The sequence below is a fragment of the Ambystoma mexicanum genome, chromosome 5q (genome assembly GCF_040938575.1).
Source record: "Ambystoma mexicanum isolate Mex_15411 chromosome 5q, UKY_AmexF1_1, whole genome shotgun sequence".
NCBI classification, from domain to species: domain Eukaryota; kingdom Metazoa; phylum Chordata; class Amphibia; order Caudata; family Ambystomatidae; genus Ambystoma; species Ambystoma mexicanum.
The window spans coordinates 511,244,706-511,271,579 of record NC_090933.1 but is presented as its reverse complement, the minus strand read 5'-3'; the positions used below and the strand labels follow the sequence as shown (position 1 = coordinate 511,271,579).

The 26,874-nt window shown below is 47.8% G+C and overlaps 1 protein-coding gene across 2 annotated transcripts in view; it reads left to right on the top strand.

Moving 5' to 3' along the window:
- CCDC178 (coiled-coil domain containing 178) overlaps positions 1–26,874 on the top strand; it is a 3,486,252-nt gene that overhangs the window by 668,732 nt on the left and 2,790,646 nt on the right. For both annotated transcript variants that reach the window (XM_069620987.1, XM_069620986.1), the window contains exon 6: positions 18,755–18,849. In XM_069620987.1, the coding sequence (XP_069477088.1) occupies positions 18,755–18,849 (95 nt within the window). The remainder of the gene's footprint in view (positions 1–18,754; positions 18,850–26,874) is intronic.

Sequence of the window (26,874 nt, the reverse complement as noted above, 5' to 3'; positions counted from 1 at the left end):
CACTCTAAGAAGAGGCGCCATAGATCTCCCTATTTTTCTTCCTCAAGTTCCCCGGAAAAGGTCACCTGCCGCACAAAACACAGCTCTCTGGCTAAGTGGGAGGATTTTTTTAAAAAAATGCTTAGGGTCTTCGAGAAAGCAGCCTCGACCCCCTCGGAGATGCCTAGAGGTGATACCCTGGGTGAAAGACCCGAAAAACAAAAATGCAGCGGGTCGTTGAACCCGGCGAGCAAAAATACTCGAGAGCGCCATGAACCCTCGAGTAAAGGCAAAACAACATCGGATAAAACTGCGCCATCTACGCCATTGTCGAAGGGACCTTTGACCCACAAATCTGTATCGTCGACTCCGACAAAAGATAAGCCTAAAACCTCTACTACGCCACGGCACCAGAGACATCGAGAGTGGCGTCGACAATCTTGACAACGCCGAGTAGGATTCTGATCCTCTCAAGTTCATCGAGCCCTTGAAAACAGATTGAAAGATCTACAAGAGTCTCTACAGAAGGCCAGTGGTAGAGATACCTCTCCAGAGGCAGAATTTGCTAGACCAGAACCTGGAGAACATGCAGAGATACCTTACAGGACCCTTATGGCTAGAATAATGCAATTTATGGGGTGGACTACACCTGCACCTTCTTTTCAGCAAGATGACCTTGCTGATATATTAAAGGACCCCAAGAGGATCCCATCGTCCCTTTTCATGCTGCACTGCAAAGGAAAATATCTGCAAATTGGGAGACTCCTGAAGTTATCCCTGCAGTAAATAAAAAATTCTCTGCTAAATACAGAGTGTCAGCTTCAGATCCTGAATATCTAAGCAAGCATCCAACTCCAGAGAGTCTAGTTGTACAGGAAGTGACTTAATCTAGCAGTAAGTCAGCATGCAGTATGGCGCTTAAATCTATCAACGCCACTTGCACGCTAGCAAGATTCAGCCACACCCTTTGGGAGTGTGCTTCATCTGCGGGTGACTTACTTCCAGAAGGGGAAGAAGGGAAAGCATTCTTGAACATCATCAAGGATGGGAAGGATGCAATGTGTGAGTCCCTTCAAACAGGCATGGACTCTGCTGACAGCATCAGCAGAGCCATGGCGGCGAGTACCACAATCCGCAGGTTTGCGTGATTGTGTCACCACCCTCGCCCAAAACCCCCTATGGCAAACCCATTGGCCAGGTGGAGTCAGGACTCGGGCCTCCAGAGCCTGGCCTCCTCTTCGAAAGCCCTCATGGGGCCAGTCCTGGCACCTATGGCTCCAGGCTCATACACCATGACAAACAATGTGCTTGGGAACTACTTTATTGTGTTGTCAGCCAACATGGAGGCCTCCACATAGGTTGGTTCCAGAGAACCAAGCTATGCGGTCTAGTGTTTTGGGTGTGGTAGCCTAGGGACTACTTTACCTGGACTATTTTGTTGGGGCTAGTTAAACCAAACCAGAGCAAGACAAAACGCTTTGCGTTACTTTGCAGCTTGCAACGTGACGCTCACCGTGTCCAGCTATTCCCTCGAACCTCGGAGAAGCAGAACCTGCAAGGAGACAAAAGGAACATCATTAGCAGCAGCATCTTACCTGCAGTGTTCATGTTTAAACACTCGTAGCTACTGCGAACAGCTTCCTTGAATCTGCACGCCTCCCGGACAGAACTACCTGAAAGAGGAAGATAGAGGCAACATTAAAGAAAGCAGTAGAGACATTTACAAATTACGAACTGCTCAAAAGGTTTACCTGGCTGGTCGCCTATCGGCTGGCACCATTCCGGACATTCCACTCGCGCTGAAGAACACCGCGACCTACAAGGAAGGTAAACACAGGTTAGCAAAGGCAAGACTTTGCAGCGCTGCGCATAGCGCTTACTTACCGCATCATAGCGCCCGTAATGCGCCATCATTTACCAGCGGGGCTCAAACAAGCTAGTTCGCTGCGCTGAAGCTCCGCAAATCTACGTGAGAAAAAACAGACATTTTAAACAAAGGAAGACATGCAGGATAGCAACAAAACTAAAGAACAGCAATAAGACCTACCTGAACAATATAAAATGGGCCGGCGTCAGTGAAGTAACTGGACCACACTCGCCCATGAGAGACATTGCGCCCCTGCAAAGAAGGCAGGACGGAGAGCACGCCTAATTCTACCACAAGGTGAGGAGAGGGTGCCAGAGGGACTGAAATCATACAGGGGTGGAGGGAGGATACTTACCCCAGTCGGTCAGTCTTGAATACAGCCCTCCTGTATTATCAGACAGAACCTTCCCCGCAGACCACATCAGGGCAAAGCTGAGAAGCATACCAGCGAGTAACCCGGCTGGGTGGCGTCCCTGTGGATACCAGGTAAGCGTAACAGAACGCGAAGCCTACCATAACAAATCCACCTGGGCGCCATGGAGACATCCGAAATGGATCAATTGGCCCAATTACTAGGACAGTTTCGTGCCGAGGTTCATTCTGCCCGACAAGAGACTAATGCCCTCTAGAGAGACCTAATAGTGACCAAAGAACGCAATGAAGAGTTTAGCAGGCAATACTTGCAATCACAGGCAGGACAGACGCCTCTACCTGGAAGCAATCCAACGATGCAAAACCCTGCCATATCACCCACTCCGGTACAGATCACGTTACCTGGAACAGTGCCCCTGGCACCACCAGAAAGGTTCTCAGGCGACCCACGGAAGTATGGTACATTCATCAATCAGTGCAACCTTCATTTTCTTTGTAGGCCTGGAGCATTTCCAAACGACCAAGCTCGGGTAGTTTTTGTCTTATCATACCTGAGTGGTAGTGCAGCAGATTGGTCGGTGACGTTGGTAACCCATGACGATCCTCTATTACATGACTTTGGGGGGGTTCCAGAGAGAAATGGAAAATCTTTTTGCTCGCCATACCCAGGAACAAGCAGTAGACAATGAACTCTTGTCCTGCTGACAGGGGAATCAGGACTTGTTAACGTACATTGCTACCTTCAACAGACTGGTTGCCGAAGCTAGGTGGCCAGAAAACAAAAGAACCACGTTATTCCATCGAGGCTTACGAGGCGAATTAGAGGACGTCTTAGCCCAGGTGGTTGATCCACCCAGAGACTGTGCAGAATTCATAAATCTGGTTGTGCAGCCAGACCACCGGTTGCAGGACCGAAAGGCAGACCGGTCTAAGACGGACCCTTGGACCGTGTATGTTCGACCAAGGGAAAACGCACCCCGTGCACCTGAAAACTGTAGAACCCATGCAGATTAGAGGGATACGGCCTCCATTAACAAAACAAGAGCGGGACAAAAGAAGATAACAGCTTTGTTTGCATTGTGAGAAACCAGGACATTTCCTGTGGGACTGTCCAGTAAAATCCCCAAGAAGAACATTCAGGGCCACAGAGAAGGATGAGGCTAAGGAATCGGAAAACTACCAAGCTCGACAAACGTAGAGGTCAGTTTGTCGAGTGAGAAGAAAGAGTTGCTGACCTCGCACTTTGCAATACCAGTGATCTTAATTAACCACCAACAGTCGTCAAGAATGCATGCCGTTGAAGTATACATCGATAGGGGAGCAGTTGGAAATTATATTGATCAAGAACTGGCAGCAGAGATGGGGCTTCCTTTGTGTTCTAAGCCAACTATGGACAAGGTAACCACCGTGGATGGGACAGAAATCGCTTCCGGACCAGTAACCCAGTGCACAGCCAGGGTAACCTTGCTGTGCCCGGGCGGATATCGGGAGTCTATTTCATTTGATCTCATCAAGGCACCTCAGTTCAGGCTAATAATGGGGATGCCATGGTTGGTTGCTCACAACCATTTGATAGACTGGCGGGCACGAAAATTAACCTTCCCCGGTGACTGCTCCCCTGCCTGCTATTACCAAGAGGAGAAACCCGACGTCTGTATCCCCGTGACTCCCGGAGCGACAGTATCAACCCTGGGAGCAACTAATACCTTGCCAAGTGAATACCATGATTTCCAGGATGTTTTCCGAAAGGACCAAGCCAATACATTGCCGCCGCAAAAGGCCCTATGACTGTCGGATCGACCTTGTCCCTGGTGCACAAATCCCTTGCAGCAGGATCTACGCTCTCACAGAAGCAGAAAACCTTAATTTGAAATCCTATTTAGACCAGTACCTTGCAAACGGATTTATCCGTCCTTCGAAGTCCCCCGCAGCCAGTCCTTTGTTCTTCGTACCGAAAAAGGAAGGAGACTTGAGAACCTGTATTGACTACCGCGCATTGAACCAGATCACTGTGAAGAACCGCTACCCCTTGCCACTTATTCCTGAGATGCTAGACCAAGTTAAAGATGCCCAGATGTATACCAAATTGGACCTTTGAGGAGCGTACCACCTGGTCCGAGTCAGAAAAGGAGATGAATGGAAAACCGCCTTCCATACTAAGTGCGGCTTGTTTGAATATCAAGTCATGCCCTTCGAGTTATGCAACACTCCTGCGGCATTCCAGTATTTCTTGAATGACTTCTTAAGGGAGTTAATTGATGTGTGCGCCTTAGTGTACATAGACGACATTCTTAATATACTCCGCCTCGGAACAAGATCATGTCAGGCACGTTCGTTCAGTCCTTACCAAGCTCTGTCAACATCGCTTGTTTGCAAAGCTTGAAAAATGCTTTCTTCACGTCACCGAAGTAGAATTTCTTGGTTTTATCCTTACTCCAGGAGGCATCCAAATGGACGTGCACAAAGGTAGATGCCATTCTGAAATGGCCTTCACCGACGTCTCTGAAAGGGGTACAAAGCATGCTGGGATTTGCGAACTTCTACCGCCGGTTCATCCCAGACTTCTCTCAGATTGTGCACCCAATCACAGTACTATTACCAAAAAACAATAAAAAGTTTGCTTGGAACGAAGAAGCAGAAGAAGCCTTTCAGGAACTTAAACAAAGGTTTACCTCCGCTCCAATCCTGCGACATCCCCGTCCAGACCTCCCTTATGTCATTGAACCTGATGCGTCCAGTCTCTCAATGGGGGCTGTCCTTTCATAGAGAGACCAGGAAACAGGCCAGCTACATCCTGTGGCCTTCTGGTCGAAAAAGTTCTCACCTCAACAGATTAATTATGCCATCACGGACAAGGAACTCCTGGCTATCAAATCCGCCTTTAAATCCTGGAGGCACTACCTTCTGGGGGCCAGACACACCATTACAGTCATCACAGACCACCAAAACCTGCAATATCTCAAAATAGCCAAGGCCCAGTCCTCGCACCAATTATGGTGGGCCCTTTTCTTCTCCAAATATGATTATGTAATCACATTTCGACCAGGAGTCAGAAACGGAAAGGCGGATGCCTTATCTTGCATGGGCATAGATGAAATAGAATATACAACTCCAGATCCAGTACCTATTATACCTGAAGACAAAAACTTGGGTATCACGACAGCCTTACAACAAGCAGAACTACGAAAAGAAATCCAACGGACAATGAATCCTGATGCCTACCTCGCATGGCAAACTCAAGGAGAACAATATACCAACAAGGACCATCTACCCTTTTTTAGGCATTGCCTATATGTACCCAAGAAGGAATTACAACAGCATATTATTTCAAACTATCACGATTCACTGATTGAAGGGCATCCTGGGATCGCCAAAACCCTAGCTAAGGTGAAAGAGAACTTTTGGTGGCCTACCTGGCTTAAGGACACCATTCAGTATATTCAGTCCTGCGGTGTCTGCGCACAAAATAAATAACAGAAACAAAAACCATCTAGTCTCCTAACACCATTGGACATTCCTCCAGTTCCATGGCACACTCTTTCCCTTGACTTCATCACTGATCTACCTCCAAGCCAAGGGTTCAACACCATCCTTGTAGTTGTGGACTTATTCTCGAAGATGGCCCATTTTATTCCTCTGAAAGGCCTCCCAGACGCAGCCCCTTTAGCAAAAGTGTTCCTGGAGGGCGTGGTTAAGCTACATGGCTTCCCTGCGGTTCTGGTCTCTGATCAAGGCAGCCAGTTTGTTTCAAACTTCTGGAAAAAATGTTGTGTAATGGCACAGATCGATGTTCGGCGATCTACCAGTCACCATCCCCAAACAGACAGCCAAACCGAGAGAATCAATCAGACACTCGAGCAATATTTATGGTGCATGCTGCACCACGAACAAAGGAATTGGAAAGACCTACTATGGATAGCCGAATATGCATATACCAATTCTTTGCATTCAAGCACGGGAGAAACGCCCTTCTATACCCTTTATGGCAGACATGCACGTACCTCTGAACTAGACCTTCCAGCCTGCTTGGAAATGTCAGCGGTTAAGACTCTACACACAACCATTACTCAGGCTTTCAAAAGGGCAAAGGAACACCTTATTCATGCCAAAGAAAAACAAGAGATTCGCCGACCAACACCCGAAAAAGGCCCCTGATTATCAAGTAGGAGACAAAGTTTGGTTAGCCGCTAAATTCGTACCCATCAAGGGAACCCAGACCTTTCATCCCAGATTCTTAGGATCCTATACCATTAAGGCAATTATCAACCCAGCAGCCGTGAAACTGGATTTACCACCTAATCTACACATCCACCTGGTATTCCATGTGTCCCTCCTGAAACCAATGGATTGGGACACCACCTAAACCCATACTTGTTGACGGAGAACCAGAATTCAAAGTCAAAGATATCTTGGACTCTAAATACTCTAGGACCAAACTATATTATCTCGTCGATTGGAAAGGATTTGGACCACAAGATAGATCCTGGGAGCCCAGTGAGAATATCCATGCACCACGTCTAATCAGGAAATTCTATCGGAACTTCCTAACCAAACCTGGGCCAGACAGAAGGAACACCATGGAAGGGGCCTTAGGAGGGAGTGCGTCGCGACCCTCGCCCTAAACCCCCTCTGGCAAACCCATTGGCCAGGTGGAGTCAGGACTCGGGCCTCTAGAGCCTGGCATCCTCTTCAAAAGCCCTCATGGGGCCAGTCCTGGTGCCTATGGCTCCAGGCTCATACACCATGAAAAACAATGTGCTTGGGAACTACTTTATTGTGTTGTCAGCCAACATGGAGGCATCCACATAGCTTGGTTCCTAAGAACCAAGCTATGCGGTCTAGTGTTTTCGGTGTGGTAGCCTAGGGACTACTTTACCTGGACTGTTTTGTTGGGGCTATTTAAACCACACCAGAGCAAGACAACACCTTTCGCGTTACTTTGCAGCTTGCAACGTGACGCTCACCGTGTCCAGCTATTCCCTCGAACCTCGGAGAAGCAGAACCTGCAAGGAGACAAAAGGAACATCATTAGCAGCAGCATCTTACCTGCAGTCTTCATCTTTAAACACTCGCAGCTACTGAGAACAGCTTTCTCGAATCTGCACGCCTCCCAGACAGAACAATCTGAAAGAGGAAGATAGAGGCAACATTGAAGAAAGTAGTAGAGACATTTACAAATTACGAACTGCTCAAAAGACTTACCTGGCTGGTTGCCTCTCGGCTGGCACCACTCCGGACATTCCACTCACGCTGAAGAACACCGCGACCTACAAGGAAGGTTAACGCAGGTTAGCAAAGGCAAGACTTCGCAGCGCTGCGCATAGCGCTTACTTACCGCATCATAGCGCTTGTAATGCGCCATCATTTACCAGCGGGGCTCAACCAAGCCAGTTCGCCGCGCTGAAGCTCTGCATACCTAAGGGAGAAAAAAGAGACATTTTAAACAAAGAAAGGCATCCAGGATAGCAACAAAACTAAAGAACAGCAATAAGACCTACCTGAACAATATCAAAAAGGCCGGCGTCAGTGAAGTAACTGGACCGCACTAGCCCATGAAAGACAATGCGCCCCTGCAGGGGGCAGGCAGGATGGAGAGCACGCCTATTTCTACCACAAGGTGAGGAGAGGGCGCCAGAGGGACTGAAATCATACGGGGGTGGAGGGAGGATACTTAACCCAGTCGGTCAGTCTTGAACACAGTCCTCCTATATTATCAGGCAGAACCTTCCCCGCAGACCACATCAGGGCAAAGCTGAGAAGCATACCAGTGAGTAACCCGGCTGGGTGGCGTCCCTGTGGATACCAAGTGAGCATAACAGGTTGCGGAAGTCTGGTTTTGCTCCTGATGTACAAGCCAGACTTCTAAATATGCCCTTTGGCAGCACTTCTCTATTTGGAAAAAAGGCTGATGACAGCCTGGATAAATTGCATCAGCCGCTTCTTAACCCCCCTGAGGTCTTCCCTCACAAGACACCAGTAGGAGGCAGGTTAACTCAACATCTGGCAGAATGGCAGGCTATTACGTCAGATGCTTGGGCATTGGAGACAGTTGCCCAAGGTTACTGCCTGCCTTTCCTACAAACTCCTCAGAGCCATCCACCAGGGAACAACTCTTTGAAGTTTCCAGACCCGCTCCTTATGTAGTAGATTTTAGACCTGCTAGAGAACGGTGCCATATAACTGGTACCTGTAGAGGAGAGGAACAAGGGTTGGTATTCCCCCCTACTTTCTAGTACCAAAGAAGGACGGAGGATTGAGACCCATCTTGGACTTGCGAGAATTGAACAAATTCCTCAGGAAAGACAAGTTCAAGATGGTAACCCTTTCTCAGATACTTCAGGCCCTCCAGCTTCAGGACTGGTTGGTATCTCTAGACCGGCAGGATGCTTATTTCCATGTGCAATCCATCCAAACACAGGAAATACCTGAGGTTCGCAATTGGCAACTCTCATTATCAATTTTGAGTTCTGCCATTTGGGCTGACCTCCATCGAGGGTCTTTACCAAGCTAATGGCGGTTGTGGCTGCAAGTCTAAGGAGGGAAGGGATTACCGTCTACCACTATTTGGACGACTGGTTGATCAGAGCAGTATCCCCGGAACAAGCTCAGATCCATCTAGATTATGTTTGCCACTTCCTCCACAAGCTGGGCTTCTCTTCAACTTAAAGAAGTCACAGATGATAGCATCACAGAGACTCCAGTTCATTGAAGCAGTCCTGGACACATCCCTGGGAAAAGCCTCGCCACCAGAGGTGAGGGCTCAAGATATTCTACAGATGGTCACCAGGTTTCAAAATGCCCAACGTCTACCAGCCTTCGGCTTTTTGAGGTTGCTCGGCCTCATGGCATCCTGCATATTCCTAGAGCCAGAAGCTCACCTGAGAATGAGATCTCTACAGTGGGCACTAAGGACTCAGTGGTCACACTGCTCAGGAAGAATGTCAGATCTCCTACAAGTCTCTGACACAGTAGCTCGAGACCTTCAGTGGTAGGCCTGTCGGGAGAACATCTTGAAAGGATTACAGTTTTGGCAACCATGGCCAGAGATAACAGTAGTCACGGATGCCTCATTCACGGGGTGGGGAGCCCATGACAACGACTTGACCATCAGCAGTCGTTGGTCTCCATCGGAGTGTAAACTACACATCAACCTATTAGAGCTGAGAACAATCAGACTAGCGCTGAAAACTTTACAACACAGTGGCCATGCACTACCTCAACAAAAGAGGAGGCGTAGGGTCACTGCAACTGTGCATAGAGGCAATGCAGCTCTGGTTTTGGGCATTCCAAGAAGGAATCTCTCTATCGGCAGTTCACCTAGCCGGAGAGAAGAACTTGATGGCAGATGCTCTGAGCAGGCAGAACACAGTCTCCCACGAGTGGGAACTAGCTCAGGAAGTCCTTCAACAGATCTTCGCCCTTTGGGGAAACCCTCAAGTGGATCTGTTCACCACTAGTATCAACCGGAAGTGCGATCAGTATTGCTCAAGGGAATTTCCCCCGAGAGGAGCTCTAGAGGACGCGTCCGTAGTGGGCTGGGAGTTTCCACTTCTGTACGTGTTTCCTCCAGTCCCTGTCATTCCTCAAATGATCAGAAGGTTGAGAAGATTCCGGAAACCCGTGATCCTAATTGCCCCGGATTGGGCCAGGAGCATGTGGTACCCAGATCTTCTAGACATGTCCATCTGTCCACCGATTTATCTTCCACAAAAAGAGGATCTTCTCTCGCAGAAGGGAGGTCAGGTTCTCCATCCCGGATATCAGGACCCTCAACCTTCACGCCTGGTTTCTGAAAGGCTGAGATACAAGGATTGGGATCTCCCAAATGACGTAATGGAGGTGTTGCTTTCGGCCAGAAGGCCAGAAACAAAGTCTTTATACCGATGCCGTGGAACAAATTTTGCAGCTGGTGTAGAGAAAAGAATATTGAACCCTTTTCATGTAATACACTGATGGTGTTATCTTTTTTGCTTTATTTAGCAAATTCAGGTGTTCAAGTTGGTACAATAAAGGGCTACCTTGGAGTGCTGTCTATCTTTAAGCACACTGCAGAGGAGCCTTCATACTTCAAATTGCCCTTAGTGGTTCAATTTCTGAAAGGGTTAACTAATGTTTTTCCGCCAACTCCTTTTCAAGGTCAATTGCGGGACCTAAAACTAGTCTTAAAATGTCTAATGGGTACTCCATTCGAACCCTTTCATTCCTGTTCATTAAGATTTCTTACTCTTAAAACAATCTTTCTTGTGGCTTTAACTTCTGCCAGAAAAGTGAGCGAATTACAAGCCTTATCTTGCAAACCTCCACTTACAATCTTTCACAAAGATAAGGTTGTTCTACAAGTGAAGCCGAAGGTGGTCTCAGAATTCCACATCACACAAAAGATAACTTTACCCTTGTTCTATACTCCTTCCCATCCAGGGAAAAGAGGAAGAGAGATTACACAGGCTGGATCCAAGGCGTGCCTTAAGCTTTTACATTAGCAGACTTGCAAGGATCAGGCAAGCAGACCAATTATTTGTGGGGTATGCAGGGCACAAATTAGGTTTGCCCATTACAAAACAAACCATTTCAAGAAGGATTATTTTAACCAATATAGAATGCTATAAATTGGTATGAAAAGAGCCCCCTCAACATCTTAGGGCTCATTCAACCAGGGGTATCGCAGCCTCTTCAGCTCTCCAAAGAGGAGGTCCAATTAAGGACAAATGTGCGGCTGCCACAATGGTCGTCCGCACACACTTTTACCAAATTTTACAGTCTTGATTCCGCCTCTAGCCAGGAGATGAAATTTGGAAAAGCTGTGTTGCACTCTGTGCATCTTTAGAGGGAAACATTTCATTTTACTCCCGCCTCCTCTATATACTACTGCTATGGGAGCCTTATCAAAGATCAGGAATATGTCGGAGGACACAATCCCTTCGAAGAACAAGTTCCTTACCAAACTGGTAACGTTTTTTCGATGGGATGTTCCTCCAATGTATTCCTTATCGAGCCTCCCATCCTTCCCCGCAGTAAAACTTCCCTTGTAGTTGCAGCTTATGCTCCTTGAAGGTTACTAGCCAATTACTGCAAAGCAAAACAACACATCAAAGCGGAACTGAGCAACGGACGCTGCGCGAGACTATTTGTACTCATGGTGACGTCGGCGTCGATACAGAGGCCTTCGAGGGACACCGACTCGAGGGACGTCGACGTGCAGTGCCCTCTACTGTAAACATTTTTTCCGAGGCTAGGAAGCTGGAAGTGGATTTATCAAAGATAAGGAATACGTTGGAGGAACATCCCATCAAAAGAACGTTACCAGTTTGGTAAGTAACTTGTTCTTCCTACTCCACCCACACCTCCCATAATCACCCTTCTTTCACTTTCCTAATCACCTTGAGGTGCTATAAATACAGTCTCCCTCACACCCCTACTCTCTCATTTAGTCCCACTCACCTTATTCTGTCAAACCCAAGTACCACTTTCTCTCACCAACCAATACCTTCCCTTGCACACACTTTATGCAGTCTTCCTGCATGCTCCTCTGTATCACCCTCCTCTACTTGTTCTCTTGGCCCGCCTCCTCCCCCCTTGACCTCACCCAAATAAACCACACTGCTTTGTCCTTCCTGCCCTCTTTTGTCCTTCTCCTTCCATTGGCTCTTCACATCAGCTGTTTCCCGGCCAATTGCTCACTCCTACCGCGAGGGCCATGTTACTACAAGCATTAGACATCAACATAAAACGGGTCTTAAACCCCACTTCACTTCATACGTGGACATGCCGGCTTTCGGCAATGGTGGCCCGCTACAATTGGTCACTTTCTGTGTTCATATTTGGGTTTAATGGAGTGTCTGGATTGCTGATGTCATCTGCATGGTGTTTTGTTGCTTTTTGGCACGTCCCCACCTCTCTCTCTGATAAACTGCATGACTGGGTCTTCTCTGCAAGGAAACCTGGTATTAGTAGTACTTCGGGACAAGAAAAAAAAGCACTGGCCAGCGTACTGTATGACAGGTATGGGGAAAGCAATAGTGGTACTGTTAGGCAGAATCCTGTGCAGTTCCCTCTGGGACCACTGCAAAATATTTAAGACTACAGGTGTTTGGCAGTAAAGCCAATTGGTAGCAGTCTGTACCACACAGATTCACTTGGTAGCTGTGGCTGAGCAGTCAGACTTCTCTCAAGAAGAGTTAGGCAGTATACAGAGTATTCACAATAGGTCAAAAGAACACAGTAGAACAAGCAAGCACTGACCAGAGCTTGGTGTAAAAGAGATATAATTATTTATTTAAAACCACATCTAATAAAACACACAGGCACTAATATTAAGCAGTTCAAAAACACGGTCACTAAAAGATAGACACTCCCTTAAAAGAATATTAGACAAGTCTTAAGTAAAGCCCCACTTATTTTCAGACAGCGGTGAGGGCTTAACGCAGATGGCACTCTAATAATTCAGTTTAAAAGGGAGAGAAAGGCAGAGTATAAATTGAAACAGATCCCAACACTTTCACAAGAACACAGCAAGAGAGGAAGGCAGAATCAAACCGTGAAGTTAGAGTTCAGAAAGCCGGATCCACTTTAAGAGGATCAGAACGAAATGTGTCCAAGGTCACACGGTTGAAAAGTGCACAAAAGTCTCAAAGGTTCAGAAAGAGTTGGACCAAAAGAAAGGGACCAGTTAGATGGTCAAGGCGGCCAGCCCAGTCCAGAAGGTTAAGGGATTATTATTACCTTGTAGCAATCTTTAGAAAGGGAGGCCTGGCGGACACGGTACCTTAAAGTGGTGAGAATACTCCAGCGGGGGCAGTTGTTCCTGGCAGCGGATGCAAGTCGGTGCTTCATCCGGGGGAAGAGAGGATCTCGTCGGGGAGGAAGACAGGAGTCTGTTGCACTGCCAGGAAAGAAACCAGCCGCGGAGTTCTCAGTTAAAAGGAGCGGTCCTTTTATTCGCGGTCCATTGGTAAGTGGCTATCCGGTTTCCAGGGTGCTTGGCACGGGCAATTCGACCACAAGACGTCCTGGGATGCGAGGAAAAGAAGGTAAACTGGTTGTGCCCACCAGTCAGGGGAAGAAGACTCTCCAGCCGGGAGATCTTCTCTGTCGTCGGGAAGTGGTGAGTCGGTTCCTCAGGGCTCCACCGGTGGTGTCGTCGTAGCAGGTCGGCTCAGCTTCTCCCTCGTCGGATTCTCAGGTCATGTGGCGACTTCTGAAGTTCCAGTCCCCAAAGCCCTGCTTTTATGCAGCACACCCCCATTCACTCAGCTTAGCTGTCAATGAAACATGCTAAGTGGTGAGCCGGCCGGCTCACCACTTGGGCCAATCACACAAGAGTGCGACTTGAGTTACCAAGGTAACCCAGTCCAGGGTGCCTAAACCCCCTCCCACACTCCCTGTGGTACCCAGACAGAGTGGCACCACTTTTGGAGGCTTCTGTGGAGAAGCCCGCCAAAAGTGGAACAAAGGGCTCGACTTGGGTTGGAGTCACAGAAGAGAACACAAACGCCATTTTAGAATCGAGTCCTGGCAAAAAATACCAACCGGCGAATTAATATTAAATAAATAAACCGGCAGTATGTTCGAGGCTATGAGAATTAAATGATTAAAGTTGGTAGCCTCGAACAATGGGAAAATCCCATAGGGATATATTCGGGGTCGAATATAAAAAGTAGTATCCACTGCCACCAGCCAAAACTCGATCAGGGGGGACGGAGACGTGCCCCCTCGACTAACAGACCCCGGGGAAATTGAATTGCCCCGACTAGTATGTCCACAATATGATGGTTTGTACTGGTTTCTGTTCATAATTTGGGACTAGTAAAGCCAATGGTGACTTTACATGCCCTGGGAGACAGTAGTCAGTCCCAGGGTATGGAGTCTATGGTGGGGTGTCACTATGACACCTCTGTGTCACTGCATGGAGGGTGCTGTGTAACACACATAGTAAAAACACATGAGACCCTATGGAGTAAAGGACCCCATAGCCCATAAAACACATTAACAGTCAAAGGAACACCATAAATCATGTCCAAGAGTGGGAGAAAAAGAGTCTCACTCTTGGCAGGAGAAAAAAACAAACTCCAGAAATCCAGCAAAGCTTCTGGGGGACTCACTAGGTTAAGAAATAAACAGAGAATTCTCCCTAACAGGTACTTTGTTGTTTCATCCAGACACATGCTAAAGGGACAGAGACTGGGGCCCTGCCAATTCCCTAATCCCACCTCTGGGGCAGGACTGGCTCTGGCAAGTAACCCGGTAGGCCTTCTGCCCTCAATGGAGAATGGTCCCCATCGCCTCTTGACGGAGTCAGATATTTCAATGTCCTGCTCGTCCAACGCCTAATCCCTCCAACTGTCATCTCTCTGTCTCTCTATCCCTCTCTGTCCCCTTTCTGCTTCACCCTTTACAGTCGCCCTACCTATTCCACCCTTCCCACGTACTGCAAACTATTACAATCGTAGCTTATTTACACTTGGTACCCCTCTTTCACACTCAATACCTCACCTGCACTCTTCATCCAACTGCTTCAGACTTTTCAGTGCATCCCTTCCCCCTTCCATCCTCTGCCTGGTCTCTCGTTACACCTCCACACTTCCTGACCTTATCTGAACACCTCTTGCTCTGTCTTTCTTGCTCCTACGTATCTTTTATACCCATGACGTCCTGTTTCTGTCCTTCCCTCTTCACTCATTGGGTCCGTGTTCCACATAACTCTGGCGTCCCATTCAAGCATGTTAATTTGCCCGTGGATTAGTCATCAAAGTGCACAGCTATATAAACCCCTCTTAGACCCACATTTCAAACAGTCTCTGTTGTTTGTCTTGCATGCTGTTGGTTAGGTGTTCTGCTTGCTCTTAGCCGTTATGAGTTATGTTTATCTTGTTTGGGTTTAACCAGTGCCAGAGTCTTAGAATCTGTATTGGGGTTGTCTGCTTCCTTCAGTGATCTGCTGAACTCTCCCACTACTGCATTGCATTGTGGTCCTTGTAGATCTGAAATAAAACAAAGAGAACTCGGGCCAGAAATGAGGTTGCAAGGTATTGAGTGTTCGACAATGATATCTGTGTCAACAGTGAAAACACTTGTAGGTTTTTCGAGGACTTTGTGCATCCTAGCTCCCTCACCCCACCTGTGGGTTAGGATCGGCTCTGGCATACACCCTGGTAGGCCGCCTACCCCAGGTCGGGCTATGTCCTGTCCCCTTCTTACGAAGTCAAGCTCCTGACCCTGTCACACAACGCTCTCCAGCACGTTGTATCCCACCCAAATAACCCACTCCCTTCCAGCTCCTGCCTTAAATAGGGACTTGGCCACACCCTGAGGACTGATTCTGCCTTATGGTATTTCTGTGTGGTACTCTTGTGCTTGCTTTGGCCCATCCTTGTCTCTTATTAAGGCCATCTGCATTCTCCACATTCGTCTGCTATGTGGAGCTGAGTTATTTCTGCGGTTCAGCACTGCATCTGGCAATGCTCTATGGTGGCATCACCTGTACGTTTCTCAGTGTGTTCCCTCATAGGTTGAGTGGCAGTTGGTTAACGGGCAGTAGGTCTTTATCATATCCTAGCATTTCTATATGCATATTGTCTGGGCAACTTAAAAAGTCTAATCTTACACCACTGGGCCTTTCTGATAGTGCTCCCTTGATATTTCTCTCCTCTGCGCACATATGTCTCATGAGGTGGAGGCCCCTTAATGTCTTGTACAGGCAGACTTTGAGGGCAATGGAGCTACAGGTTCAGGTTCCCAGGTGCGAGGGAGAGGCAAGCTCTTTTGAGAGTCTGCTAAAATGGGTGTTGTATAACTGGTGCACCAACATGGTATGCCCCAGGCATTTGGCAGGGGCATGGTGTGGTGGCCAGAGGTAAACCTCGGCACACCATCCATTGGTCCCACATTTGGTGGACCTAGCCCCCTTGCCCACTCCACTCTGTTCCCCACTGTAAGGCAGAAACCGGTGCAGTTCCCTTAGAGACCACTGCAGAAGATTTAGGACTACAGGTGGTTGCCAGTAAACCTAATTGGTAGCAGTCTGTACCACCCAGATTTACCTGGTAGCTGTGGCTGAGCAGTCAGACTTCTCCCAAGATGAGTTAGGCAGTATATAGAGTATACACAATAGGTACAGAGACACAGTAGCACAAGCAAACACTGACCAGAGCTTTGGTGTAAAAGTATATAATTATTTATTTAAAGACACACTTGTAATTTACACTAGCACAGAAAGAGGTAAGTAATTTCAACACACAGTCACTGTTATATATATACAACCCTGATTACTTATTAGACAAGTCTCAATGAGAAACACCACTTATTTTCAGACAGAGATGAGCGCTTAACATAGGATGAAACTCTAATAAGTTATAGAAAAAGGGAGGGAAAAGGCAAAGTTATGAAAACTGAAAACACACAAATTTCAATACTTTTCAAGAACCACATTGAGGCAGGTTAGGCAAAGTCTACTGGGGAGCAAGGAAGTTCAAATGCCAGGCCCACTCTTAGAGAGAACAAGCGAAATGTGTCCAGGATCACACAATGGGGTTATGCCCAAAGAGACTTTGTAGATAGTTCATAAAAGATTGAGATCAAGTCAGGAAAAGTTAGTTAACAGGCCCCAGGCTAACCAGGTTAGAAAGTCGAGGATTTACTGTCACCCCGAACGATCTGTCGCAAGGGAAGCCAGGCGGGACACAGTACCTGAAAATGGGAAGAACGCTCCAGCGGGGGCAGTTGTTCCTGGCAGCGGGTGCAAGTCGGTGTTTCGTCCAGAGGAAGAGGAGGTCTCGACGTGGAGGAAAGCTGAAGGTCGTTGCACTGCCAGGGAAGAAACCAGCCGCAGAGTTTCCCGGTTACAACGTACTACCCTTTTCTTCGCGGTAGTGGTAAACCGTGGTATTCCGATTGCCGGGGTGCTTGGCACGGGCAAGGCGGCCACGAGATGGTTCAGGAAGGCGAAAAGACGGGCAAACTGGTTATCCCCACCAGTCAAAGGAAGAAGACTCTCCGGGCTGGAGATCTCCTCTGTCGTCGGGAAAAGTGGTCAGACGGTTCAGCAGGGCTCCACCGGTGGTGTCATTGTTGCAGGTCGGCTCGGCTTCTCCGTCCTCAGATTCTTTAGGTCCTGTGGCGACTTCTGAAGTTCCAGTCCCCAAAGCCCTGCTTTTATGCAGAAAACCCCCATTCATTCAGCCTAGTTGTCACTCAAACATGCTAAGTAGTGGGCCGGGCGGCTCAGCACTTGGGCCAATCACACAAGAGTGCGACTTGAGTTGCTGAGGCAACTCAGTCCAGGGTGCCTAAACCCCCTCCCACACCCCTGTGGTACCCAGACAGAGTGGCACCACCTTTGGAGGCTTCTGTGGAGAAGCCCGCAAAAAAGTGGAACAAAGGGCTCGACTTGGGTTGGAGTCACAGAAGCGAACACAAACGCCATTTTGGAACCAAGTTTCGGCAAAAAATACCAACCGGTGAATTTATATTAATTTAATAAACCAGCGGTATGTTCAAGGCTGTATTAAAAAGTGGTAGCCTCGAACAATTGGAAAATCCCATAGGAATATATTTGCGGTCGAATATAAAAAGTAGTATCCACTGCCACCAGCCAAAACTCGGTCGGGGGGGACTGGACAGTGCCCCCTCGAACAACAGACCCCGGGGCAATCGAATTGCCCCGACCAGTACGTCCACAATATGATGGTTTGTACTGGTTCTGTTCACAATTTAAGACTAGTAAAGCCAATGGTGACTTTACATGCCCTGGGGGACAGTTATCAGTCCCAGGGTATGGAGTCTATGTTTGGGGGTCACTACAACACCCCTGGGTTACGGCACGGAGGGTGCTGTGTAACCCCCATATCAAAAACACATGAAGCCCTATGGGGTAAAGGACCCCATACCCCATAAAACACATACAAAGTCAAAGGAACACCTCAAATCATGTATAAGAGTGGGAGGAAAAGAGTCTCACTCTTAGCAGGAGAAAGAAATAAACCCCAAAAATCCAGCAAAGCTGCTGGGGGACTCACTAGGTTTGGGAAATTAGCCTTTACAGAGAATTCTCCCTAACACCCACTCTTCCCCAAAGGCCAGCCAGGGGACCTAGTTACAGATCCGTTAGGTCTCAGTGCACCTGTTGTATTTCCTAGGCTGCTGATGGGCTGCAACCTTTTCCTTTTATGTGTTGGCATCCAGCCCCCAGGGTTTCGCTAGCCCGATCAGTTACCCCAAAACATGCAATTTCCTTACAGATTCCAAAGATGACTTTCCATTAGTTTATTGATTTTCACTTACTACTTTGGGGTCAGTAATACTCATTGTAGTAAGATTTATGTAGGGAGAGATGGCAAGTGAAAAGACATCTGCTAATAATGTCATTTATCTCCATCATATACATAACTCTAATTTGTAAAATGTTAATACCTATTTATTCTTTTTAAGTTTCTGGAGTTGTTAATTTAAAATGGAATCTATGTCCAGGATGTACTATTTTGTGTGTAATTATTTTTGGATCAACTGTTGTTTAATTCTGATTACATTGATTAACATGAACAGGGTTTCATATCTGACGAGTGATGCCTATGATGACACTGCTCTTTTGAAAGCCCCTCAGAAATTGCATGTTGTGGGTGTTGGACTCATTGAATCAGGTAGGAACAATAAAAATGAGTTGTTTTAATGAAAAGGATTTTGATTTTTCAAAGTGTAGATTTGTTAATCTCAAGTTAAATGACGTAACTGGATTTTCAAGTCCTGATTGCAAGCTGTTTGTGCATATGAAAGAGTAGACATTCCATAGTGCATTTTCGCTTTTATTATTGCACATATCTTAAAATGTTCATTGCTCCCACTGCTGAAAAATTCACTTTGAGTAAAAATGTATTTCTGCAATATTTGGCAATGAAGGAAAACATTCTGATAATTTGATAAGTTTCTAAAACGGAAGTTAATACATCTTGCCTTCCATTAAAGAAGCAAAATGAAGTTAGTTTGCTTATGATAGTGTCTCTGAAGTACAAACATGTGTGCGTAAAAGATGCAATTTCGGTTTTCATGTTACTTGATTTAGCTGGAAGATGGTCAGTAACTTGTCCATGATGTACATTAATTGCCAGTACAAGATATGTATCTACAAGTGTCTGAAGTATATGTGGTGGGATAAAAGCTAACCAACTCAACATCAGTGGTATCCAATGCACATCTATGTTAAAAAAATAAAATAATTATTACAGTTGTATGAATGATTTGGCGGTGCACTCTCCAGTGAAAAGCCCTTGACAATGAGCCCATGAAATTACAAACTCATATGCATGCTATATTCATAGCCATTCTGCAAGGTGCTGAGTCATAGTTGACATGGGTTGATAAATTAAGGCAAAATAAAAGGGCATGCTTTACAACATGTTTTATTAGGGGCTGTGTACATGTTGGGCTACAATAACAAGCTAGTAAGGTCTGAACTACTAAACTGTTTGGATGGTTATTCTCCATGGGGTGGGGGAGTGCTTTGGAAGACCGAAAAGAAAGTGTCTCTACGGGACTTGAAAGTGTCCAACAAAATATTCGGCCAGCTTTTCAGTAAATTAGAGGCCAGGTCTTGCCTGGGAGATTAGCACAACAAATGAGCTTATAGTCTTGAATTTAAAGGGGTTTTTACACTCATCTTCTAACTTTATGAGGGGAGGTCCTTCCCAAAACTGTGCTCCTGATAAGACCCCGATGACACTCTGACAGTGGAATCATGAGTTGCCGACCTTCCGGAAGGGATCGGCCCTGAGACGGCCCTAGAATCTTGACATGATTTGCAAGATGCCCCTTAAAATCTCCCTCTCTTCCATGGTCCTGTTTGTCCCGCAACCTGCTCCAGTTTCGCTCTCCCCCACAGCTTCTCAACTCAACTCTTCCTTCTCCTCATCTAGGTGTAATCGTTTGTAGCTGAGAGTTCACCACCTTCTTTCCCTCACTGTTATGTCTCTGTCGCTCTATTAGCGCATTTTCCCCCTCTTCCTCAACAATATTTTTTGCCCTTTCCACACTTTCCTCACATCTTTAACATCTTAGTTTTCATTTCAGTTTCTTTATTTCGGCAGCCAAAGCAATAAAAGAAAGATAAAAACATAAACATCTGTTAGGTAAGATTTTGTAGAGTCCAACTGGTGTGGAACTTTACACAACCTATCTGCTTGGTATTAGTGACCCAACTTTTAACATAGGCCTGTACTACACAAGTAGGTAGAGTGGCTGAGCAGCCAGGCTTATCTTAGAAGGGGTACTGTGAGCTGTAGAGCAGTACAATAAAATCAGTAAATACAAGTATTCAAGTAAACCCTTGCACCCTTAAAAGTTATATTATGGGGATTCCAAGATGGCTGCGCTGCACTGAAAACCTCGGCCACCGAGCTCCCTACCCGCGAGGCCACAGCTGCACGCAAAACCTGCAGGCAAGCCTTCACTAGGCAGCAAAAGACACTGCAAACGGCACCGTGCAACGAAGGGAGTCCAAGGAAGGCATCCGACTACACCCGCTGTGCCACCATACAAGCTAAGAGCGAAGAGGGAGCAGAGCGGCCTAACGGGACCTCGCGCACTCGTCAGTAACGCCAGGAAGGACATCCCCAGCACATTGCCTCTCAGCTTACCACCATATGACAAGTGAGGCACCAGGTCGGAGATCCGGACACAGGCGGAAGGAACTGAGGGGGTGAGCGCCACACGACCCTGCTCTCACCCCCAACGTTGGCAAGTAACAGGCAATGGCCGGCCCCACCGACATTGCCCCCAACAGACCCCATCCGCAGCCGGACACGGCAGAAATTTGAGCGGCTCTCATGCATGGAACCGGCACAATCCGGCGCTCAGACAATCGCAAAGAAACAGCGAGGAGGGACCCAAGTCAGGGGAAGGGACAGCAGGGAAGAGGCAGAGGAGCGCCCCGCTGATGCCCTCCCTCCCACCAGGACCATCGAACACACAGAGCAAGGCGATAAGCGGCCAGGAGATCTCCCCCACAAGAGCCCGAACCGCTTCTACACATAGAGGTGGCTAGACCCGGGGGACGAACAACGGCCGCATCGGCCTGCAAAACAGAGCCCTGGTAAGACCACAACAATGTCTCCAGTCCCCTGGGCATCAGAAGTATATGCAGGACAAGAGGAGCATTCCCAGGAGAAGCCTGTACCAGAAGCAGCAGGGGGATCCCAGGGAGCGTGGGGCCCTCAGCCCAAGAGGTACTTCCCACAAAAGGAGACCCAAAAGGGATTAGAGGCAGTCAAAAGGGAACCCCCCCAGGTCAGAGTCAACAGCATGACACCGAAAAGCAGCGACTCAAGCCGTGTCCGCCCCCGAGGGGGCCACCAACCCAGGGGGCGTCCAAGCAGGGAGATGCACAACGCAGCCCTCAGCAGTGAAAGAGAGGCGACCCAGAGGCGAAGGGAAGATTTCCAAACTAACGTATGCGCAGGTGCCTCCCCAAATGAAGAGGGCATACAGCAGAGGCCGGTGGGCCCTGTGGGGATGCGAGAGGGCCCTCCATTGATAGACCTTCCACACCAGTGAAAGGGGCAGTGTCCAAGGGGAGAACTGAGCGACACGAAGGGGTACACCTCAGGCACACCTGGACACGGAGCAACAAGCTATACATCCAGGCGGCGGAACCCATATAGACCTGGTACAGAATAGGTGTCCCGCACCCCATTGGCACACCATATCCCGAGCGCGATGTCGAAAAACAGGAACAAAGACTCCCTGCAGGCACCTTGGAATGCCAAAAAGACACAGGAAGGTGCACTAACAAAGATATGGGCCAAGGAGGCAGACACCGCCGGGGGGCACCCCACAACAGACGTGTTCGGTGGCGCAGGGGCAGACTCCGTACACGAGGAACAGGATACACTGGTGACAGTCCTCGCTTAAACACTTCCTCAGTGAGATAGTGGACACGATCACCACTGCAGGGCAGAAGCAAATGGACGCACTGAGAGAAGACCTGGCAGAGGGACTGCAGGAAATCAAGAGAGACATTAATAAAATGGAGAGGGTGGACACAAACGAGAGAGCAATCCAGGAGCTGACAGAAGATGCAAGGAAAGCGGACACCCTGCTGTAAACCCTAGCGGCGGCCACCTTCAACCTCAAACTGCAGGCAGAGGACCTGGAGAAATAGGTCCAGGAGGTCTAACATACGTGTCAAAGGACTACCGGAGGAAACACAGGACCAGGACCTAGCCCAAGTAATCAAGAGCATCTTTGGCGACCTCCTGAATCCCGAAGCAGATTCGCAGGGGGAAGGAGGAGGTCCAGGGGTAGCCAACATTGCAGGGGAGGGGGCACACTGGGAAACGGACAAATAGGGCATATTTGTGCAAATAAACATGGCTATTAAGGATAAGCTAAAGATCGTTTCCCTAAATATCAACACCCTAAACTCAGTTAAAAGGAAAAAGATAGAGAGATACCTTAGATGGTAACATCCGGACGTAGTTACATTGCAAGAAACACATATCCATACCCGAGACAGACGAAGAATAACATTTTGGAGGTATACAAGAATCCTTCAGGCCACTCATCCCAACAAAAAAGGAGGGGTTCTACTAGCACTGAAAAATGGGCTGGACCTGACCATGACAGGGACGGAATCGGACGTTACTTGGCAGTAGCGCTGGAGGGGAGGGGGAAGCCTACACTGTAGCGACACTATACGCACCCAACGCTGGCCAAGACGCCTTCATCCAAGTGCTGACTAGGCTCGAAAAGTTCACGAAAACCCCCATTATACTAACAGGGGACTTTAATATGGCGTGGGACTCCACTAAAGACAGGAATAACAACTCGGCAGGGCCACAGGGGCGACCTTCAGAGGACCTCAAGGAGGAAATCCACGACTCGTGCTGATAGACGCGTGGAGGGAACTAGAGGGGGACAAGGAGGCCTATACCTTCTACTCGCACGCACACCGCTCACACTCTAGAATTGACTACACTTGAGTTTCAAGAGCGCTGCTTGGAAGAGCGTAAAGCATCACTCTCGGCGCGATAATTCTCTCAAACCATGGCCTAATAACCCTTAACCTAAAGAGGATCCGGCGCACATCTGGCCTGTGGAGTTGGCGCTACCCGGCCCTCCCTGTTTAAAGAGTACATGCTAGTCTAGGAAGTGGCAGAAGAAATTGAGGCCTTTCTGTGACCAACAGAGTCGAGGAGAAGGCATCGCAGGTCCGATGGGATACTTCCAAAGCAACAATAAGAGCGAGAATCATAGCGATCAAAGCAAGAAGGGAAAGGGAATTGAGGCTGGAGGAGGCCCGGTTAGAGGACAAACTAAAGGAGATAATGGCCAAGATGTGAACAGTTCAAACCCCAGCCATTAAACAGGATTATAGGGCTACCCAGGGACAACTAGACTTAATACAGACAAGGGCGGCGGAATGCAATTTGTTACACCTGTGACAAAAATACAACATCAAAGCAAACAAATCAGATCGCTTACTGGCTAGGATGTTGAGGAGGGAAGAAAAAGATAAAACAATCCTAAAAATTAAAGTCAGTGGAGGTAAGACCAGTGGCAACAATAACGATATCGAGAGAGAGTTTGTCCAGTTCTACTCTAGGCTATACAGCTCAGACAATCAATCACCAGCACTCAGCAATCGTATATAGATAATAAAGATTTGATGCAAATAACTGAAGAGGAAAGGGAAACCCTAGAACAGGATATAATCAGGGATGAAGTCAGGGCCGCCATAAAGTCCTTACCTATCAATAAATCCCTGGGACCAGATGGCTTTGTTGCAGCGTTGTACAAGACACATAAAGAAATACTGATTCCCCATCTCACAAAACTGTTCAACCAGATCGGCACGGACAGGGCCATCTCTAAAACTATGAAAGAGGCAAAAGTAATTCTCATACCTAAAAAAAAAAAACCAGGACCCTGCAGAGTGCGGCTCCTACCGCCCTGTTGCACTAATAAACGCTGACTCCAAGATCCACTCAAAAGCCCTAGTGACAAGGCTCGACCAGATTCTCCCCAGAATTGTCAAGCCCGACCAATCAGGTTTCATTAGAGCCCGGCAGACCAGAGATAATGTCAGGAGAATCGGCATCTGATCGAGAAAAAACCACACGAGAGGAATCCCTGCTCTCCGCATGGCGGTGCACGCAGAGAAAGCCTTTGATCGGGTAGAGTGGGGATTCCTCTTCGCATTGATGCACAAGATGGGATTCAGACCCGGCTTTGAGGGCGGAGTGAGGGCCAACTACTAGAAGCTGGTTCTCCGGCTCTCCATTAATGGGCAAAACTCGGAACCAGAGGCAGTCAGGTGAGGTACCAAGCAGGGGTGCCCACTATCACCCATACTGTGCGCAATACACCTAGAACTCTTCCTTGCTGCAGTGAGAGCCAACAAGGACACGCACAAAATTGCAGCGTTCGCAGATGATATGCTTTTGGCTCTAACCCAACCAGAGACTTCCCTGGGGGCGATAGAAAGGGAACTTATCCAATTCGGAGCAGTGGCAGGGCTATAAATAAAAGCAAGCAAGTCTGAAATTCCCAACCTCACTCTCTCGAACGAGGTTGCGCACAACCTCAAAAGGACCTCCCCATATAGATCGGTTGATCACTCCATAACTTACCTGGGAATAAAACGGGCCAAATCAGTAGAAGGGCTATACCATGCAAACTATCCGCCCCTCCTGGAGAAGCTCAAAACCAAAATAATTGACTGGGTTCCACTATCTATAACATGGTTAGGGTGCATAAATATCTTAGAAATTGTGGTTCTACCACAGCTACTCTATTACTTCAGAACCCTCCCGGTCCATGTTCTGCCGGCCCTTTTCAGATTCCTTCAGAAAATGACCAGTACATTTGTGTGGAATAACAGACCCACGAGAGTGGCGGCCAAACTCATGAAAGCCCCATCTTCGCGAGGGGGGATGGGGGAACAGGACTTTAGGGCTTACTGCATGGCCACCCAGATGAGGGTTGTTAGGGACTGGCAAAACAATGACCGAAGGGAAGATCTGGAGACACATGGACCGAGCAGTGGCATGGGTGGCCCTAGAGGGAATTCTATTGAAACCCAAGGGGGACAGACCTCTGCGAATGTACAGTAGCTCCATCCTATCAGTAGTGGGAGACTCCTAGGATGAAGCAGTGAAATGAGCGCACATCACCACATACCCCTCGCCATGCTGGGGTTGTTTCTGCGACAGCACGGAAACCCATATAACAAAGATGAAAGACCTTATCTGCATTTTAGCAAAGCATAGCATAGCACTAGCTTGGAAATCTGCAGGAAGCCCCCCACATAGATGGCATGGTGGGGAGACCTCTGGGGATATGGGCAGAGGCAGAAACAGTGGTGTGGCACAGGGCAGTGTATAGGGGACAGAGGGAGGTCAGTGATGATGTCACAGCATGGTACGCATTGGTTCAGGCGATGTTGGCACCCTCCAATGACATGCGACCACTGGGCTGGAGGCACCTGAACTATTAAATTGTACAAGGAATCTACGAGCAGGGGGCTGGGGGGGTTAGGTGGGGGCCCAACTTTTGTTATGTTCTTTCTGTTTGCAAGTTTGGTCCGGTTGGCTGGGTGCTAGTGGACAGGTTTGAGCAGACAAGAATTCGTAGGGAGAAGTCGGACATAAGAATCAGAGATTTTCTTGATAGTAATGCAAGAATGTCAGATCCTTAAGAATGTATAGAGAATAAGATCTGCTTGTGCACTTACTCTACCTCAGTCCCGGGACCACACAGCTGTTTGTTTATTGTAAGTTTATCATATTGTCTTTATGTTCTATGTTGAAGAAATACAATTAAAAAAAATTAGTAAGCTCTACATGTGTCACAGATGGCCTCAAGAACACACCAGCTCAAGGATTTTTATTGAAGGAATTGAGAAGGGGTTCACTAAGGGAGGTCCCTCTCTCTCGTCTACCCCGGGCAGGTGGCTCCCTCCCTAGCCTAGGTGTCCCTCAACCCCAGGATAGTCACTAGCAATCAGTAACCCATAGGCTGGTTGTGATGGCCTAAGGGCAAACACCACTTCTCTCTGTTTCCCTCTGAGAACTATTTGGGTGATTCCTAACCTAAGTCTCCCAATACAATTTAGTATAAGAAAATATTCTTTCCAGACACTCAGGTCTCACTTAGTCCTTTCCTTTGACACTCTTGTACTCCTCTAACCAATGTTCTATCCTTTCTTTCGCTATCTTATATTCTCCCCCTTTTTTCCTCCCACTCTTCTTCCTCTCTTGCTCTTCCCTTTGGTCTCTCCAATGCTCTCTTCCGTACTTCTACTCTCTCCCGCTTTCTACTCCTCCTACTCTCCCCTCTCCACTATTACTATTCTCCTCCATCCACTGCTGCTAATTTCCCCCTCTCGGTTACTTCTACTACTACTATCCCCTCTGCCCTACTACTAATATCCCCTCTCCGCTGCCACTCTGCAGTACATTGTCCCCACACCACCTCCTTCAGTCACCATCATCTCACTCACCTTCCCAGTCACTCTCATTCACCCCCCAGCATACCTGGTGGGGGTGGATTTTGGAGAACCTGTCTCTGTGGTGCTACTAGTTCCAAGATGTTGTGGATGAGTCTTTGATAGTATCCTACCAGCCCCAGAAAAGCATGGATGTCCTTTTTTGATTAAGGGACACTCTGAACAG